Raw genomic sequence first — 14,284 nt, forward strand, 5'->3', positions numbered from 1 at the left:
TGTCGAGGTCGTATGGCCCAATCCAGAAATATACTGGGTGCATTGCCGAGGGTCAAATGACACGAACCATAGATGCATCTATTAACCTACCGAGGCGAATGGCCCGCTCCCATTAGAGTAAAGGAAATTTACCTCGCTCGCAGAAATACTTGCGACGCGAGTGAACATGAATTTATCATAGTTATTATAAAATTCTTCAGTTTTTCCCAAACATAAGAAATCCAAACTAGAAACTTTAAATCTAAAAATCCTTAATTTCGGCTCTATTCAAGACAATTAATATGCATAATCAACATAACAGTGCAAACAAGACATGATGTAAATCTAAGACTACCCGGACATCACATGGAATATAGCTACGCACGGGCTCTCGTCGCCTAGTGCGTACGTAGCTCCCCACATAAGTAATTCACAACAAAATGCACCTAAATAGATGATTTCCCTCTTACAAGGTTAGGCAAGAGACTTACCTCATTCTCAAGCTCACTTCCGATCCTCAAATTAGTTCTAAAGCCTCAACTCAGTGCAAAATGATCCGAAACTAGTCCAATGTTATATAAATTAATCAATACATGTTCAAAAGTTCATAATTTAACTATTAAAGTAATTACCCAACCCAAATTGGAAGATTCCTAAATTTACCCCCGGTCCCACGTGCCCGGATTCCAAAATATTTCAAATATAAATGTTACCTATAATCTCACGAACTCAAATATATAATTTTCACTCAAACCCACAACCATTTTCGTGGTTAAATTCCATTTTTATCAAAATCTAAGTTTTTCAACTAAACCCATAATTTTTATAATTTTACATATTAAAATCTACCCATAATCTATGTATTTAACTTATATTAGATAGAAATTACTTACCACCAATAGCTAGGTAAAAATTCCTCTCTAAGAAGCTCCAAAATCTCCCAAGAAGTGAGAGAAATATGTTAGAAATGGCTTAAGTCCCGTAATAAATGAAGCCTTCTGCCTCCAGGACTTCCGCATCTGCGGTCACAGGGCTGCATCTGAGGCACCGCTCCTACGAAATAAAGTATGCTTCTGCATAAATGCCTAGGTTGGCTGGCTTTGCTTCTGCGGACGGGATCCCGCTTCTGCGGATGGTGAAGCGCATCTGCGGGCCCCCTCGCACCTGGGGCTACTCATCGCAGAAGCGAGGCCGCTTCTGCGCGTGATTCTCCGCTTCTGCGGACCACTGGCCAATTTTCCAAAGCCGCTTCTGCGTCCAAGAGCTCGCATCTGCGGGTTCGCACCTGCGGCCAAAAGCTCGCAGGTGCGGGCACATCAGAACTAGTGCAATAGCACTTTTGAGCTCTAAATCGATTCATGCATCGTCTAGATTGCACCCGAGGCCCTCGAGGCCTCGTCCAAACATACAAAAAAGTTGGAAAACATGATACGGACATTCTTGAACCCGCGGAACGTGGAAAACAATACCAAAACTAAGAATCGCACCCCAAACCAAATCGAATCAACATATGAACTTCAAGTTTTTCCAACTTGCTCCGAACGCGCCGAATCATACCTAAGCTACTCGGAATGACACCAAATTTTGCGTACAAGTCTTAAATCACCATACGGAACTATTGTGAGGCTTGAAATCCCAAACAGACCTCGATAACACCAAAACTTACTCCAAACCAAATTTAAAAAACTTTTTAAACCTTCAATAAGCCAACTTTCAACATTAAGCGTCGAAATGCCCCGATCCGAACATACGCCCAAGTCCAAAATCATCATACAAACCTATTGGAACCCTCAAATCCCGGTTCTGAGATTATTTACTGAAAATGTTGACCAAAGTAAAACTTAGCCTTTTAAAGCCAAACTAAGAAACCAAGTGTTCCCATTTCAACCCGAAACCTTCCAAATCCCGAACTAACCATTCCCGTAAGTCATAAAATAGTAAAATTATATACGAGGAGTTTTATTTAGGGGAACGTGGATCTAGAAAGCAAAACGACTGGTCGGGTCATTACACTGCGCCCCTGTGGCCAAAAGATCACCAGACATATATGTACCTGCACAATAAGTGCAGTAAGTGTAGCATGAGTACGTAAATAACTGCGTAACCAGTAAATATCTAGCCTAACACTAGATAAGTAGTGGCGAGGGGTCGACATCGACACTTACTAGTGGTCCAATAAGACAGATACAATAGAAGTAAACAGATGTGAGTCAGAGTAAATAAATAAAATAACAAGTATAAGTACATGGTAAAATTTTCCTCTCAGCAATGACTCAAGCTCTCAACGTGGTAAAATCCTCCTCTCAACAATAAACTCAAGCTCTCAGCTAGTAATTACCTCATCAATCGGAGTATATATATAATGGACCTCACCAGATAGGTCGTCACAGTTCAAATCAGGAAAACTCACAAATATACTGGCTTCTTGTCAAATTATTACGCACGATTTCATAAGAGTATTTTATAGAAATGCCGAGGTGTACGGCCCGATCCATCATAATATGTGAACAATAGATACATCTATTTTTATTTTCGAGGCGAACGGCCGCTCCCATGAGGGTGTGATACATATCTTACTGAGGCGAACGGCCCAATCCCATCATAATGTGTGCACTGCCGAGGGTTGAACGGCACGAACCATAGATGTATCAATTATACTACCGAGGCGAACGGCCTGATCCCACTAGAATAAGAAGCTTTGACGGATCTGTGACTCCACTCACGAATAGACGTGTGAGTTATAAATTTTAAGGAAACCTTTCGATGAGAACGCATAATGCGGGAGAAATTCGTAAGAGGAGTACAATTATTTCGCGGTTAATCATGAAGCCCGTCGAATCTCTACAATAGCAAGTCCATCACTCTACACAAGTTTAGTCTCAAGTCGCAACGTAAAATAAAGGAATTTAATAGGTAAGAGACAACTCAAATAGTACAGTTATAGCATGGAGGGAACCTAAGTCTACCCGGGCATAATGTAAATCTAGCTGCGTACGAACTCTCATCACCTTGTGCGTACATAGCCCCTGCAACAAGTAGCACATAACAAATACAATACCTAGGTGTAGTTTCTCCCTCACAGAGTTAGACAGGAGACTTACCTCGCTCCGAAGTTCCATAATCGGCTCCGACGCCACTCAAACACCTCAACCCAATGCCCGTTTCTTCAAAACTAGTCAAACAACGTGAAAATCAATCAAAATACACCCTAATACGTATAATTTAACAATTTATAATGATTCCTAGCTTCGCTCAAAAGCCAACAAAGTCAACCCTCGGGCCCGCGCGCCCGTATTCTAAAACGTTTTGAAGATAAACTTTACCCATAACACCACGAACTTAAATATATAATTGATTCATAATTCCATGTCCAATTTCGTGGTCAAATTCCAAAAATACCAAAAAAATCTTGGTTTTCTACCAAAACCCCCCATAATTTTTACTAATTTCCATGTTTAAATCCTTATAGAATCTATGTGGGAATAACTTACTTTACCATAGATAATTAAAACCTCCACTTGAAGCTCTCCAAAAATCGCCCCATCCAAGTGAAAATGAAAGAAAGTGGGCCAAAATCCCGTATAAAACCAAGCCCTCTGCCGAGCGTTCATCACATCTGCGGCCACTTGACCACTTCTGTGCTTCCGCAAATGCAGCCAAAAATACCTCTTCTGCGGTCCCCCTTCATCCCTCTTGCCTTCGCATCTGCGGACCAGACTCCGCTTCTGTGGAGTCGCACTTGCGATCAGGGATCCGCTTCTGCGGTCTCGCAGGTGCGGCACAAACCTCGCACATGCGCCTCCAACCTGCCTCACTTCCTACCGCTTCTGCAGTCACGCAGGTACAGAAATTCCTTCACACATGCGGCATCTACCTAGCTCCCTTCTAGCCGCTTCTGCGATGAAGATTCCGCGCGCAGAAGCGGTTGCACTACCAACAAAAATCCTCCAGCTTTTCCTCAAGTCCAAAATCCGATCCGTTAACCATCTGGAATCCACCCGAGGCCCCCGGGACCGGGATCAAATATACCAACGCATCCCAAAACATATTACGAACTTAGTCGAGGCCTCAAATTACGCCAAACAACATCGAAGCCATGAATCGACGATTGAAATCTTTCTTTAACTTTCAAACTTCGACGAACGCGTCTGAATCCTATCAAAACACGGTGGAATGACGCCAAACTTTACGCACAAGTCACAAATCACGATACGAGACTATTCCAAGACTCAAAACTCCAAACGGACATCGATAACTTAAAAATCCACTTCAAACCAAACTTCTGAAATTTTGAACTTCCAAAAATGCCAACTTTCCATAATAAGCACTTAAATGCTCATGGGTGATCTGATACTCAACCCGAACATACTCTCAAGTCCGAAATTATCATACGAACTATTGGAACCTTCAAATCCCAATTTCGATGTCGTTTACTCAAAAGTCAAACTGTAGTGAATTCTTCCAACTTAAAACTTCCGAAAATTAGAATTTTCCTTATGAATCAACTCTGAACTTACCGAAATCAAATTCCGACTGCGCTTACAAGTCATAAAACATGAAGTGAAGCTACTCAAGGTCTCAAACCGCCGAACGACGTGCTAGAGTTCAAAACGACCGGTCGAGTTGTTACAATTAAATATTAATTAATTAGTTTATGTCCTCGTTTGTGACCTATGATTCTCCATTAACAAATAGGAAAATTCCTAAGATCAATGAATCTAACGTTATTAATTCTCGTCTTATAATAGAAGAATCTATGACTAACCAACGACCAATTAGTTATACTAAAAAATTATAGAAAACCCACAAGGAAAAGGTTTAGTTTACGGCAGAAAATTAGTCTAACGTAAAATTTGGTACGTTTGTTTACAAGCAAACACATGCACACAATTTATTATATAAGAGTTCTTGTCCTAAACTCAAGGAGTATAAATGAAATTTTCTTAAATAATAATCTCTACGTTATTCCTAGCGTGGACTGCGGACTCGTAATTAAATTTCGCCAACGTAGATAAGATAGACGATTGCCATTTTAAAGGAAATTCCTCTAATAGAATATTTTATCGAAATGAAAACTCATGGAGCTTCTTTCGAGAAATGCTTGATTGACCTCTCTATCTCTTATTATTCTATAAATATTTTAATAATTTAAATCAAAAGGAACGAATTATTTGTGCAATTGCTTATCGAAAGGAGGTAAGCACAAAAGGAAAGGAGAATCAATCATTTTGATCTTCGCTTTATCAGATCGAGTATAATCAGTAATCTATAAAATATTTGATAAAGTAGTTACTGCTTAAATTTTTACTAATAAAATAATTTTGCCTTAGAATCCAATTAACCAAAAGCAAGCATCTTTAAATTGGTATAGTTCAAGTAGAAGTAAAGTAATAATTTAAAAAACCAAGTCTAATCGAGTAAATGATAATCTTGTTCGATAGTGCATGGCATGTTACACCTGCATGCATGAGCAGTGAAAATACCAAATCTAATCTTGCTTTTTAAGAGATCAAGTGTTAAAGTATTCAAACTAATGGAACTCTTTCAAAATGAAGATAAAAGAATTAAAAAATCCATAAATTTTACCAACTACATTCCGTAACCAGGATCACAAGTTTTCGCATCTAACTGATGAGCTAAATTAGGTAGTTTTGTTTTAAGTCATCAAAGTTGTCATACTATGACCAAGCCCCAAGTTCAACTAGTATGACATTTTGTCCAAATTATGTGAAATATATCTGATAAAATATACCTATACATCCTTTCAGTCGTAACTTAAATTTAGCATAGATATATTTTAATCGGATTTAAGTTACATACATAGACAATGTATATTATTTTTACACCATTAATATATTAACCTCTTCAACATATTACTTTCACTATTTTCTAGATTATTCGATAATGTTTACTGTTATTGCAGACAAAGTAACAAGATGGTGTGAAGAAAGTATATAATGTTTGGAATTTTGGTAGATTATTCTACCCGCTTTGCCTAAAACAATTAATGCAAAAGGGAGTTGGAACTCTTTTTTTTTTCGGTTAGTTTAACTATCCTCAAGTCAACTAGCTCGACAAACTAATTTGGATCCGCATCGGATAAGTCCATAAAGAAAGTAAAAGTAAATGCTCTCTATCAAGAAAAAAATTTATTCCCATGTTTCAAACCAAAAACTTTGCCTACTCATTAGTTTAAGGCCAGGGAAGTAAGAACTGAACTTATATGAATATAAATAATAAGAGAGAATTAAGGGGAAAATATGAAGGTAAAAGTTAAACAAAAGGGCAGCACAGTACATAAAGTATCCCGTATTCACGTAAGATTCAGGAAAATGTCGCACTTAAGGGTGTGATGTAGACATTTTACGCAAGCATTAGTGGTTATTTCCACGGCTCGAACTCGTAACATATTGGTCCCACAATAATCTTACCCTTGCTCCCTCCTATGAGGCCCCTTCGTAAAAGTTAAACAACAAATTATAATTAGGAAAAGGATCCTTCAGTCAATTATCTTTACCAAGATTAAATAACTATTGATAGTTCCATGATCCTAAAAAGCCGTGCTAAAAAGGTGATTAGTGTTTGCTAATTAAGTACTACTACTAATTATCCACTCACTATAAAAAAATAATCCAAAAAAAAAAGAAGAACAAAAAGAAAAAAAGAAGAACAAAAAGAAAAAAGAGAAGCATCCCTATATAGTCATATAACTTTAGAGACTTTATTGCTGGTCCCTCATGGTCCAGTTGTAAAGCAACTTATATATCACTATCAATATAACCTCACACACGTCTAAAATTAGAGTCATGTAGTTTGTGCTTCCAATCACCATTATATAAACCCCACCTCTTCCTCCCAATTTTTCGTAGTTTGAATTGATTGAGAACTTAAAATAAATAGAGAACCAGAGCTTACCCTTTTCTTTTTTCTCAACAAACTAAAGAGAGTAGCGAAAACCAACCAAAAGAAGAAAGAAAATGGATAGAAAAATATATGGAGCAATTCTATTTATACAAGCCATCTATACTGGCATGTTCTTGCTTTCAAAAGTTGCGTTTGATGTTGGTATGAATCCTTTTGTTTTTGTCTTCTATAGACAAGCTGCTGCTACTGTCTTCTTAGCTCCCATCGCCTTGTTCCTTGAACGGTAAGTAGTGCTGCTGTTAATTAGGTTATTATAGTTTTAATATATATGAAGCTCGCACTTATTCCTATATATATATAAATTTAAACTTTAATTATAAAGTTTTTAAATTAGATGATTATACAATTTGCATGATACGAGAGCAAGCAAATTACACTCGGAAGGCGTGGGCTATAGCACACGAAAATATGGGAATCAGACGGAATTCTAATTTTTTGGCCGTAAAACACAAAAAAATGAGGAACGGTCATGGCGGGGCGGTGACTATAGTTTCTTAAGTCGTATTTGATAGCCCAGAAAAATTTTAGGTGTTCCGGTTTCGTGCGGCCCGGCCCGGTCCTCAAATCAAGTCTGACCACCACACCTATAATAATAAAAATACAATAGAATCAAGGCTACATGTCAAAGTCTATGTTGAGGACATAATTAAGTAAATAAAAGTGTTATCAGCTTAAGTTTTAGGTGAGGTGCTCGCACTTCAAACATTATTGACCTAATTGTTTTCTGTTTTTAGGAAAACTACACCACCAATCTCATTCTTGATCTGCCTCAAGATTTTTATGCTCTCTCTATGTGGGTAAGTTACTAGTTAACTTTTTTGTAATATGATATTGTGAATCTGAATTTTAGGAGATTTTATGTATGATGGAATTCGTGTCTTATCGAGTATGATTTTTAGGGTTACATTGAGCTTGAATATCTATGGAGTGGCACTTAAATACACTTCTGCAACTTTAGCTGCTGCTACTACTAACAGCCTTCCAGTTACTACTTTTATCCTTGCAGTTTTACTCAGGTATGTGTTTAAACTATTACACTATTAGTAAGCTTATTATCTGTGTTCTGTCTTCTTTTGGTTTCTTTAAATGGTAAAAATTTATGCTCCATTTCTTTTCCTCATAGTTTTCATCTTTGGCAAAGCTAGGATTTTTACCAAGAAAAATTAAAATATAAAAAAATAAATATACAAAAAACCAAAGAGATTCAATATAGTGTGTATATTTAAAGAAAAAATTGTCTAACCATGCAATATAATTTTTCGTCGAAAAAGTGTCAATAACTCTGTCATTGTATGGAATATGCATTTATTATTAATATGAAAAAAAGAAGCCTCAGGTGTCCTTGAAGCATCATATCCTTTTCATCAAAGTGCATTATAAAGTTAGGCCTGGGTACAGGGACTAATAATGGAATCCTACCGAAGAAATATAAATTATATGTAATATTTTCTATCTACGTTGTGGTTTCAAGAATATACTTTGCAGAAAGGGACTGTTAGGTTCAGTAATAGTTGATATTTTATGCTAATCAATATGACATTATGGGGAATTGTTTTGGTCAAAAAGACACACAAAGATCTGGTAACTGTTTTTCCTTTTTTTTTCTTTTTTGTTTTTTGCTTATTATTTGTTTCATCATTAAAAACGAAAAGTTAATACGAAAAACTCCCAAACATTCTCTAAATCTGGACTGCAATACTTAATTAGTACAAATCTTGTTGAAGAGCTTTACTGATTTGCCTTCTGATAGCCCAAAACTTTATCAATATGGTGGACTCAAGAAAAAGATTCTCATCTAAAGTTTTTGTGAAATTTTGCCCTTTCAATCGCAGCAAACATATGACTAAAATTAATTAACTAATTTGACTTCATTAAACTCATCTCCAAATTCTGTCTCATATGAGTTTAGCCCTTGAGAGATAAATCCTTAACATATTGCGTAATTTTGATAGACTTAAGCCGTATAACATGTTGTCGTGCTGTTCTGTTTGTTAATTTGTAGTTTTGAGGGGATGAAAAAAGGTAAATAAAGACCTTAGCTAAAAGCAAGGGATATACATGCTATCTATGTCAAAATAAAGTATGTTACTACTTAACAAGATTTATCTGCCTTGTCTTGCCTATAGGGAACAAAAATAACTTGATTGAGTAATACTTACAAGTGAAATGACAAAAGTAAAAAAGAAAGATAATTGCATTGTTCAATGCACTGTGTATGATATGAAAATTTCTAATGTGATAACTTAGTACAATTTGAAAACTTCAATAGCAATGTATGATAACATAGAAATTGCTAAAGTAAAAGGTCATGACAAGTGAATTTTAGATATTTAAAGTCCAATCAGCTGCACCAACTCAAATGAAAAGGCAAATATACTTACAGTAGGAGTCAATTTTGTTGCCATTTTCTCTCCTTAATCAGATAGATTCGGAATTTTGTACTAAAAGGCAAAAGCTGCACATAAGGTAAAGGGGGTCTCATTTGATTTTTTAGCTTACTAGACAAGAAAAAGTAAACTCAGGTACAAAAATAGGCTAAAGAGAGAAGAGGGTGGGGACACTAAAAAGGAAAAATTGTAGTGAACCTAAGGTGAGGGTTGATAGGAATTTACAAAAGGAATCAAGAAGAGAGCTAGCCTAGAGGGCAGAAAGAGAAAAAAATTGATCTAGTGTATATATTTGTGACTTTCACATATGGTATATATATATATATATATATATATATATATATATATATATATATATATAAAAGACTAAAACTCAAGAATTAGTAAACGATGTGAGTTTTGAGTTTGAAGTATGGATTTTGAAACATATATTTGACCCTACATTTATTTATTTTCGAACATATACAATATTCGAATCAAAAATCATAGTGAAAGTGAAGGGATGTTTTGGTATTCAAACTCCAAATTTTAAGGTAAGATTGGAAGATTTATTAAAAAGTGACTTATTTTAAATCAAACTAATGCTTATGAATTATAGGAGTAGGTAGGTGGGCACACAGATAGATAAACAGATGTATTGTATGTACATAAGGCTTTTTCATTACGTTACCTGTATCACATCCCTCCAATTTATTGACTGTTGGTTCATTTAATAGAATGGATATATATATGGAATAGTTTAACAGTCAAGGATAAGGAAATAGAAGGATGAAGTGTTTGACTTCCCAATGCTGAGAATTTAGTAGTCTTTTGGGGTTTTCTCTTAGTGTATTTCTTTGTTCTATTTGAGCAAAGTAAGCTCCATACTTAATCATGTTAAAATACAGTAATAGTGTAAATAAAATTTATTGTCATTATGTATATGACAAATCCTTTGCGTACGGACGCAAATCTAATGCAAATGTTATGGATTCACGTGAACTCAATAATTTTTACATAGATTCTGTATTTGTACTAAACATTTATTATAAATATAAGAATATTTAGCTTGGAACTCTCTTCGTTGGTCCAGTTATCATGTATATTAACTTGAGATCGTTGTAGCAACTCATAATCTTAAAATTCTTGATCCACCTCCGTTCACGTAAACCCTCAATCGAGGATATCTATACAACAAAAGTTTTTTTGTTAATTATTATGTGATTTTTAATCATTTATGTTCATCTAATAAGGAGTGGCCATCTACAATATGCTTATCAAATTGATAATTTGTATATCAACAGTTCTACAATATTATATTTGCAATTGCATATACAGAATGGAGACGGCGAAAATCAGGACAAGGGCAGGGATTGCAAAGGTTATGGGCATAGTGTTGTGTGCAGGGGGAGCTTTAACTATTGCTTTCTTTAAGGGACCAACTTTGAAACTTCTGCTACATCACCATCTATTCAGCTATAATGGGGAAGTACAAAACAGTGCTGCTTCAGGCAATTCATGGATCAAGGGTGTCTTTCTTATGTTGCTTGCTATTGCATTATGGGCTACCTGGCTTGTTACGCAGGTAATTACAACGACCTCAAGTTAACACATAAGAGTTCAATAAAAATAACTATCTGAATAAGAGTATGATATATACTAGACGACTTGTTGAGATGAGAGAGGCAAGAAAGAGTAAGCGATATAATATAGTGTTGACTGGTATGCTTTGGTGTACGTAATTGGGGGGGGGGGGGTGTTGTGGAACCAAAGAAAGACTGAAAACTAAATATCCTATTAGTACAAGATATTGACAAAAGCACTAGGGGTTCACGTAATCCTATAAAAAGCTTTCATGCTAGATTCGCCCATGGACATACACGTAATGCATTATTTTCACTTACGACTAAATATTTAATCTTTTGACAAAAAATTTTAAACCATCAATGTAACTTATCATGTTGTTTAATTATTTACTGTAATTTTCAGATTATCATATTATATTTGTTATGAAGGAGTACTTGTTATTACAAACTGTGTTAATGGATATAACCTAAACTATTCCTTCAATTTGTTTAATGCATGTCTTGTAACGTGTTATATATCTTTGGCAGAACCGAATCCTCAAGAGTTACCCTTCAAAGCTATTATGTACAACTCTACAATGCTTCATGAGTACAATTCAGGCATTTGTTTTTGCAATAGCTCTAGCTAGAGATCCATCTGAGTGGAGACTTGGATGGAATGTTAAACTCCTCTCTGTTGCCTATTGTGTAAGTCAAATTCTGCCTAACTTTTATCGTTTATGTTTGCTTATTAGACGGACATACTTTAAGTAATTATTAAAAGTGAAAGGATGAAAATTAAAGATACAAAGCAATTCGTAAAAAGAAGAGGAAAAAAGTTGATTCCATGATTGTGCAAACCATTGAATGTTCCAAGATATATATTCATTGTCATAAGAAAAGAGGTTTGTGAAACCAAAATCATATATATCTTCAAAAATAATTTGCTATTTTCTTGTAACACTTTGCATATGTGAAAAAGTGATATAACACTTTGCATTTGTGAAAAAAGTGATATGTCATTCGTAACCTTTTTTACTTCTGGTTTGAATTAGAACTAGTGTAAATTAAATTTATGTTTTAAATTAGCTGACTTTCATAAATTTGGCAGGGAATAGTGGTGACTGGGGTTACATTTTACTTACAAGCATGGGTTGTTGAGAAGAAAGGACCAGTTTATCTGGCCATGACTACACCCTTGGCCTTAATCTTTACAATTGTTTCTTCTGCTGTGCTTTTTGGAGAGATCATTAGTTTGGGAAGGTAATATTAAATTTGTGTTTCCCTTTTCCTGCTGATATTCTGGTATTGATATTAAATATCAAGTCGCACAAAATGAGCGAATGGAACAAAATTAGTCATATTAAACTATGTGACAATCTCATCTAAAATTTAAGCTTAGATAGTATACAGTTGTAATGACTTAATTATTATGTTTTCGATACGTTCGCTCACGTGCAGGCCTGACATATTTTTTTTTTTTTTTTTTTTTGCTTGCAGTATTTTAGGAGGGATTTTGCTGGTTGGTGGACTATATAGTGTACTATGGGGAAAATCAAGAGAACATAAGATTGCAGCTTCAAATACTGAAGATATTGAGCAAGCAGAGAATGGATCAAAGGAAGAAGAAATTGTGGAGAAACAATCCTCAATACCAAATGCTAGAATCCAACATGCTGCTTCTCCAGTTTAATTACTAATTACAGGATTTTGGGGACGAAAAAAATGCAGGTCCCCGATTATAATAATTTATCGTATATTATTAGCATATAATTAAAGATTTAAGGATGACTTAGAATTTCTTGAGTTTCTAATTATTGTGAGAGCTAGCTATTAATGTGACTAATAACAAAGGAGTGATATTCTAGTGGATGAAAATCAAGCAAATGTAACAATGTCATATCGAGATATTGAAATAATGTATGTTTAGGCTTTTTTTTTTAAGAAACGTAAAACAAAGTCATCCTTTGACTTATTTATTTATTAAGATCTAGCATGTAAAACAATAACGCTAATATTAGCTTTTATTCTTCTTATATCTTTTACTTTTGAGGTAAGCTTCAAACTTATCACATTTTCTCTCTTTTCCTTTTGGGTCGTGAACTCGTGATAAATAAAAGAAAGGAAAAATTATAAAAAATGAAAAATGAAAATGAAAATTAATATTTTGAAGGCCAAAGTAGGGGTATACAAAGAAAATCGATAAACCGCACCAAACCGATAATTCGAGTCAAACCGGAAAAAAAACCGATGTGGTTTGGTTTGGTATTGGAAAAAAAACCCGACCATAATTGGTTTGGTTTGGTTTTAACTAAAAAAAGTCAAACCGAAACCAAACTAACCCGATAGTACATTTATATAATTTTTTAAAATATTTTATACATATAAATATTTATTGTAATCTAATTTATAAATATTTCTTAAACTTTTTCACAGTTTTATCTTTTAACGTATTATTTCAAGTTTAGACTTAACATTCTTGAATGGTAAATAAATTTTATAGCCCATACATGTAGTAACTCAAACAAAGTTCAAATCAATACTAATGCTAACAAAAGAAATTCAATTCAATATTAGGAATGACGATAGTGTTGAATAATGATTTTAGTTTTACATTGGTTTATAATGAAAATGCATAACTTAGTTTATCTTTTTCTTTAGTGCTTAGTTATGTAATTAATATTAGTACTTATTAGCTATACTTATTTTAGCATGACCTATATAGTATTTTTAGATTATGTTAATTTTCATTATGGCTTATTAATTAGCAATATTTGTTTTATGTAATTTTATTATTTTATCTTTCTTTTTGTATATTTTAGTATAATGCTATGACTTATCTCATATTATTGTGTTAGTTTCTTGAAAAATACATTACATAGTTGTATTTTACTAGGACTTTAGAAATATTGGGAGCACAAGTTACATATTTTATGCTATGAAGTCTTTACCGGAAAAAAACCCGAAAACCCGAAAAACTTGAGAAAAATCAAGATTGAAAAACCCGACTTTGTTGGTTTGGTTTATAAATTTAAAAATCCGACACCATTAATTTGGTTTGATAATTAAAAAATTTGAATCAACCCGACCTATGTACACCCTTAGGCCAAAGTTGAGGTATAGGGCAGTGATGTAAAAAAAAAAAAAAAAAAAAAAGAAAGAAAAAAACAGATGACGCATTGGGACATTCCAAAGGAAAATCCATGAAATATTTTCGCTATTGGTCTGGGCTCACAGGCTCGACCTGTGCAATGGCCAATGTCGTTGGCCGACGTTTTTGCCTGAAGTTTGGCCTTTGGCAGTGCCAAACTTTCATATTTTTTCTTGAACTTTAGGCACTTATTGCTGAAGTTCATGCTTATGTGGCTGAATGTCAAAACACATGTGAACGTAGTTTTGTCCATAAACAACTTGTTCTTTAAATTTTAATAATCTTACACACGATTCAAC

At 34.6% G+C, this 14,284-nt stretch overlaps 1 protein-coding gene across 1 annotated transcript; it reads left to right on the top strand.

Moving 5' to 3' along the window:
* The first annotated feature begins 6,829 nt into the window (after nucleotides 1-6,829).
* On the top strand, nucleotides 6,830-12,870 carry LOC107776550 (WAT1-related protein At5g64700). The gene is made up of 7 exons (XM_016596469.2): nucleotides 6,830-7,126; nucleotides 7,638-7,700; nucleotides 7,803-7,919; nucleotides 10,608-10,854; nucleotides 11,384-11,542; nucleotides 11,946-12,097; nucleotides 12,335-12,870. The coding sequence occupies exons 1-7, from the start codon at nucleotides 6,957-6,959 to the stop codon at nucleotides 12,525-12,527; spliced, it is 1,101 nt and encodes a 366-aa protein (XP_016451955.1). The 5' UTR covers nucleotides 6,830-6,956; the 3' UTR covers nucleotides 12,528-12,870.
* The last annotated feature ends 1,414 nt before the right edge of the window (nucleotides 12,871-14,284 follow it).

This window comes from Nicotiana tabacum, chromosome 13 (genome assembly GCF_000715075.1).
Source record: "Nicotiana tabacum cultivar K326 chromosome 13, ASM71507v2, whole genome shotgun sequence".
In the NCBI taxonomy this organism is placed as follows: Eukaryota; Viridiplantae; Streptophyta; class Magnoliopsida; order Solanales; family Solanaceae; genus Nicotiana; species Nicotiana tabacum.

Coding starts and splice junctions, on each gene's coding strand:
- LOC107776550 (XM_016596469.2), top strand. CDS start 6,957: ATGGATAGAAAAATATATGGAGCAATTCTATTTATACAAGCCATCTAT. Junction 7,701..7,802: donor TTTATGCTCTCTCTATGTGG/GTAAGTTACTAG, acceptor TATGATTTTTAG/GGTTACATTGAGCTTGAATA. Junction 12,098..12,334: donor GAGATCATTAGTTTGGGAAG/GTAATATTAAAT, acceptor TTTTGCTTGCAG/TATTTTAGGAGGGATTTTGC.